Here is a 7,037-nt window from a genome sequence, read left to right as displayed (position 1 = left end):
ATCTCACCAACATGCACACAGATCGGAGGCGCGGTTCCTTAAACCTGCTACTCTACCTATATCAAAATCATTAAACAGCAAGCTGGAATATCTACTTACGCCAAGATATTTATAGATTTTTGTTACCTTTACCTGAAATACTGTTTTACTGAATAAATCTCACTCTGCTGAACAAGCTCATAAAATTATATCCATATTTACATTAAAGAATATATAATAATAATTATAACTTTAACTTTAAACTGCTTGTTCAGGTGATTAATACACACTACCGCTCAAAAGTTTGGGATCACTTGCAAATTTCTTTGTTTTTGTTTAGTAATTTATTTTTTTACATTCTACAACAATACCTGGGATTTCACAACTATATAACAAAACACATATGGAATTTATTATATTATTATTATGTAATAACCAAAACAATCAGTTGTGATTTAAGACAAGACGAACAGTATTGTGTCAAGTGCGTTCGCAAAACCCATCAAGCTTCATGATGAAACTATCTCTCATACCTTCCCAGGGAAGCAAGACCAATAGTTGCGTCTGCTGCAGAGGAGAAGTTCATTTAGAGTCACCAGTTTTAGAAATCACCAATTAAGAAACAGCACTTCAGATTAGACCCGTTATAAAGGATTTACAGAGTATAAGTAGCAGATACATCTCAATATCAGCTGTTTAAAGGAGATTATTGTGTATTTTGGAGGCATTCTGCATCGCTTTACAGTGTAGAAAGAAATTTTTTAAAAAAGCCCAAACTTTTGAGTGGTCTGCAATAAAAGAACAATATAAACAAATCTTTACCACAAATATAACATAAGAAGATATATTTAGACATTTGGAAAATCTTTGCTTAGTTGTATAATAAGGTGTATGAATATGACATCCGTATGAGATGCATAAGGAGACTTTATATTCTTACCTTAATACACTAAATATAGTGACATTTAATGTGCATGTTTGTTTGTTAATCATCATCAAAGGTCTCTCATATTAAATGTCATTGCAAGTATTTAATTAAATTTGTAAAGTGTGTTTAACAGTTGACATGGTCACAAGCAGATTTAAAGAAATATATAAATTAGATATATGACTTTTAAATTACAATTTATCCCTAAAGAACAAGTCAAATGAGACCGTGGAAGGGGAAAGATAGGATAGATAATAGACAAAAGAAACCAGACTCAAAAAGGAACAGATAGTCCTCTGGATTATACCAGATAATGTGATTACAAATCATTTATATAACTTCTATAACTGTGTTAACTGGAAATTATGAGTATAAGCATCGGACTCATTCCTGAATTTATTATTGTTTTACATTACAGTCATTTGCGGTTAAAGTTATCAACTGTGCAATGCAAACTGTTCTTAGCAATTACAGTGCTAAAGCTATCCAATGAACATCCACAGCATCTCAAATACTAATTCTGGGCAAACACTAAAGACAAGACTCCCACAATATATGGCAATTCAGTGGGCTATTAAAAAACTGTCAGGCAGAATATACAGATATACTGTACTTATATACTGTATTATACACTTTTTTATAGCTTTCTTTGCTTTACTAAAACAAATACACCTACAAATAACACCTGTAGAAGAAAAACATTAGCCAATATTTGGATGAAACACACCCTTTAAGAATTGACAGATTTTTGACATTTTTACCTCCAAAACCATACTTATAAATCACACCAACCAATTACATTTAAAACATTTTAAAACATAACTCATTAATAACCTAGGATTATATTATATGAACAGAGTAGAATAAATCGATTATTAAGTCCTTAACATGAAAGAAAAAAATCTTCAGTATTTTCTGAATTACAGAATAAATGATCATCACAGCAGAAAGCCTATACTAACAGATTAATAATTATGTATAATTTATTTTTGCGAGCACAGGATTGTTTTATTATTATTATTATTATTATTATTATTACCAACGGTTGGTTGCAATGACCTATAACTTCAGGCTAGCACTCTAAGAAATTAATGCAGAGGACCCCTAACTTTTGCAACCCCAAACACACACAAGAGACAATTAGGGAACACCAATCAGCCTACAAGTCTTTAGCCAGTGGGAAGAAACCAGTGAACATGAAGGAAACCCACCAAACATGCAAATGCAAACTCCACTCACATTAACCAGAGGTGAGATTTGATTCCCCAGATCATAAGGCGACATAAGGTAACAGTGCTAAAAGCTGAGACACTGTGCTATCACAAATTACCAAGCCCAGTTAAGAGGTTTCATTCATTCATTCATTTATTATTTATACCGCTTATCCTGTGCAGGGGCACGGGGGCCTGGAGCCTATCCCAGGAGACTTTGGGTGAAAGGTGGACTACACCCTGGACAGGGTGCCAATCCATCTCAGGACACACACACACACACTACATGCAATTTGGGATTGCCTAATCTGCATGTCTTTGGGAGGAAACCGGAGTTCCCAGAAGAAACCCATCAAGCATGGGAAGAACATGTAAAGTCCACACACAGATCAGAAAAGAGAATTAAACCCTGGAGGTGCAAGGCAACAGCACTAACCACTACCATACTGCCTGTTAAGTGATTTGTGACATCATAAAAATGATCGCATTAAACCCGACTACCTACTTTATGAAATAGTGCATTTCATGTTTATATGCATTGCAAATATATAGAATTAATCATTTATGACAAATTTTAACCTTATAAACATTATTTCAGTACCTCAAGAACTTGGGTGTTAACTTCCTGTTTGAATCTAACTGCTCCCTCTTAGATGATGGCAGATGAATTAATGTGACTTTATAATGCAACAAAACTCAAAAAGAAACAAAAGTTTCGACTTTCATTTTTCAGGTTCATAAATTTGATGCTGCAAAGTTTCTCCCAGTGTCCCTGAGTCCCCATTGCAATTTTATTGGCCTTTTTTTTATTTATCCAATAATTCATTTACATAAAATGATTGATGAATGCTGTGATGAATAAAAACATGAGTCTTTCTGCATACACTATCACTGGGGCTAAATGAAGTGTGGAGTAATCCCAGAGAGGTGCAGGAAGCAGAGCAGGAGCAACCTATTGCGCGTGAAGCGTGAGCGCCCTCTACTGTCCAGTTTAAAGATGTGTACAGCAGGGAAAAACATTCCCAGTTTGGATCATTAAAAAGTTTTTTTTTATGCAGTTGAAAAAGGTAGACCTAGTTTTTCATTGTGATCTTTAGCCATGGAGTTTAAATGCGCATTAACATTTTTTTTTTCCAGCTGGTATTTGTTTGGCATTAAACAGGCATTACAATAAAAGCAGTGAAAGTGGCTAGGGCACATTATTTTTTGCCAATCAGTTTGTAGGATGTGGGCACAAGAAAAGTCAACACCATGTCCAAATGCAATTATGGCTTGCAGCAGCCAATTAACTTCACTCCAAACCAGCAAAAGTTGTGTACACACTCCAAACAACCCCATTCTTCCGTTTCTCGTTCATGGGGGCGAGCGTTGCGTCAAAACGGGAAACGAGGAGTGGCGCGTGGATGCGCTTAAATAGGCAGCCTTTATGTTTGCACACAGCAGAAAACAGCGCTCCGACTCCTCGGGCTTATTATTAGGTTAGAATTCGAATCGGGATCATGATGCACGACGCTGTTTGCCGCCTGCACTTGCGCGCACTTGTTGCGCTTTGGCTCGGCGCGCTTCATGGATGCGTTAACACTGAAGGCGCCCCGAACCCTTCTTCACCCCTGCAGAGCTCGAACTGGGGCAGCCCGCGGAGATACGTGCACCTGCGCACCAGCACCGACTTCAACAACTTCTACCTGGAGATCAGCCTGACTGGACATGTGCGCAAAACTACGCACCGGGGTTCCTACAGTGAGTGCGCATTTCCCATCACCTGCACACTTTATTCAACACTGAACACGGTGTCGCTCGATATGTAAATATCCAATGCATTTTTGTCTTCCTAACTCATTTGTGTCATTTCAACAGGTGTGGTTGTGCTGAAAGCCGAGAGCAGGGACCAGATCGCAATATTTGGAGTGAAGAGTAACCGGTTCTTGTGCATGGACGCACATGGAAATCTTTTTACATCTGTAAGTGTCTTTGTTTGTTTGTTAGTTTGTTTGTTTGTTTGTTTTAGTTTATAGACCTACCTTAAAGTAATGACTGCTTGTCCTGGTTTCAATAACTTTTTACGCATGAGCGAGTTAAACTTTTTTTTTTTAGGGTAAATGATTGTTTTTGTTTTTGTGAAAACACGGAGTCACCTGTTAAGTAGGATTTTATCATCATTTCAACCATATACAGTTCAGTATGCAGTGAAACAAAGTAATATGTAATATGCTACATACAACATAAATTAACAAAACTCTCTAAGACACCTAAATAGCTAACTAAGACAACAAATTAACACCATACTGTGAATAAACAAAACAACAACAAAAAAAGACAACATAAAGTGCACTGTAGTATAGTGAGCTGTGAGCTGAATTGAGGTAGTGCAAAGAAATTGTCCATGAGATGGAAAATGCAGTAAACATTTCTTGTTCTTGAAAAAAGTTCTTGTCCAAAGAGCACATCTGGTGGTAACAAATACCCCTGTTGCCACATCTGGTGTGATGCATGTCATCACAGCATGGCACCACTGCCCTGAGAATTATTTTTGCTAATAAAGTTTTGGTAGAATCTTTTGTTGTTATTGCTAAGAGAATAATTCTTGCTTGTGCATCCCTCCTCTCTCTCTCTCTCTCTCTCAGTCGGTTTGCCACAGGGACGACTGCCTGTTCCATCACAAGCTCTTGGAGAACCACTGCGACGTGTACTACTCCACCCGGAGCGGCATCCTGCTGGACCTGGATGGGGTAAAGCAGGTGTACGCAGCGGGCCGCAACCTGCCGCACACGTCCATCTTCCTGTCTGAGAAGAGCACGGTTCCGCTGGAGCGCCTGCAGCACCGGGAGCGACGGGACCGCCAGGTCGAGGTGCCCGAGGCGCAGCGCGCACGCGCGCTCGCCGTTCTCGCCGAGGAGTCGGACTCGCGCGCCGCTCGCGACGACGACGCCGACCTCGACATGGAGCGTCCGGAGGAGGAGCGCAAGAGCTCGCGGGAGGCTCGCGCGTCACCCTACGACGACGACCCCTGGGACGTGGAGCAGCGCGTCAGGAACCCCGGGAGTCCCCGGATGTCAGGGACAGTGGGGTGAAGTCACTCATCACCTCACTATAAATCACGCGTTTCATAGACCTTTGTAATGACACTATACATAAACTGGAAAACTGTTATTTATATAGTGCAGAAATAGAAAGCAGTACCACGTATAATGTTTTTAATTGTTTCAAATGTTTAAATTAGTCTGAAACACAACAAACTTCAACGATATTGGCTTTAACAGTGTTGATCCAGCCGCAGGTGTTTTAGAAAGCTTTCTATCACATTAAGATTATAGATCATGATCACGTGACTATGCAAAACCTTTAAAGCCTATAATATATAACCTTTGTAGCCTATTAAATAAAAGAATTCATAGTATAGAATTTATCAATATAATTAGTTGAATTTTAGTTTAAAGAAAATATGCAACATTATTATTATTATTATTATTATTATTATTATTATTAAATGCATAATTATATAATTATGCATTTTTTAATTTAATTTTTTTAACTATGCAATTTTGTTAATTTTATGAAATAAGATTACATAAATATTTACAAGCTTAAATGTTTTTACAAATATCTATAGGCTACATAAGGCCATCACTTATTAGAGTTATAGTATATTATACATATTTGCACAATCAAACTAGATCTAGTTTCCACACATGTTCAGTTAGCATACGAAATACACACTGATACATACGGATTGTGGTTCAAAACTGTGTGATTAAATCTTTCTTTAGTATTTGAGGTCAACTTAATTAAGTATTTTCTATTGAATAAAAACTAGATAACAGATGGACTAGAGTAATTATAACATATGACTATTCATTACAACCACTGCTTCACTGCTGTTGGTTGTAATAAAAAAATTAAAAGTTTTCCCCATTTGTTTTTAAGCTAGAACGCTATAAAGGACCAAAGAAATTTTGCTTTAAACACACTTTGAATTGTTCAGCCTGTTCCAGTCCATATATATCTCATTCCTAATCCTAAAACATTCACTGGTGCAGGATGCCAACCACAGGCATGATTTGTAACCTTCAAAAAATCTATGTATTTATTTATTTAATTTCATTGATTTTATTTATGGTATTTATATGTGTATAAAATGTAATGTAAATGGTTATATTCATTTTGTCTCCTGTCTGAGAAGAAGAATACATGTTTTTTCTTCTATAACTTATTGTGTCATGTGTTCTCATTGATCCAACCACCCACCCACACACTATATATATATATATATATATATATATATATATATATATATATATATATATATATATATATATATAAGAGTTATAAAAGTACAGCATGGTTTTAGCATTAGTTAACCAATAGTTGTCTCAGGTTTCTCAAACCTAAAAATTACTTTAAAAGAAAAGTGTATCATAGAGCTATTTGCTTCTCGAGTACTCAAAGAGACATGGAGAGCCTATACACATACTGTACATGCTAAATGTAAACAGACACCCAGCGTTTTATGATAAGATGTATGTACAAAAATATGTTTTTTTTTTGTTTGTTTTTTAAACAAGTAAGGTTTAGCTATTAATACATGACTACATAATGAATACTTTTCTTTAGCAGCTTAAAAAACCCAGATGTGCCGCAGTAAACACATTTTCAACATGGTAGCTAACAATATATAAATAAATATACAGCTGTTTTTTTTTTGTAAGATGTCATCAATATGCCATTTTAAAAAAAATACATGTGCCCTGAAATCTGCCTCTATATTGAACATTATGCTTCTAAACAGAATTTAAAAGCAGAGTATCTGAAGAAGGCGGGACTGTAGTGTAGTGGTTAGCACTGTGGCCTTACCCCTTCAGGGTCAAAGGTTTGATTTCCGCTTCTGGTCTGTGTGTGTAGGGTTTGCATGTTCTTCCCAT

At 36.6% G+C, this 7,037-nt stretch overlaps 1 protein-coding gene across 1 annotated transcript; it reads left to right on the top strand.

The window, feature by feature from the left end:
• The first annotated feature begins 3,473 nt into the window (after positions 1–3,473).
• On the top strand, positions 3,474–5,189 carry fgf23 (fibroblast growth factor 23). Its single transcript, XM_053508929.1, is given in 3 exon segments — positions 3,474–3,858; positions 3,976–4,079; positions 4,743–5,189. Coding segments are annotated over 3 exon segments (936 nt in total).
• The last annotated feature ends 1,848 nt before the right edge of the window (positions 5,190–7,037 follow it).

Source organism: Clarias gariepinus, chromosome 12 (assembly GCF_024256425.1).
Source record: "Clarias gariepinus isolate MV-2021 ecotype Netherlands chromosome 12, CGAR_prim_01v2, whole genome shotgun sequence".
NCBI classification, from domain to species: Eukaryota; Metazoa; Chordata; class Actinopteri; order Siluriformes; family Clariidae; genus Clarias; species Clarias gariepinus.
Note: the sequence above shows the minus strand (reverse complement) of the source record. Positions and strands in the feature narration are given on the sequence as shown.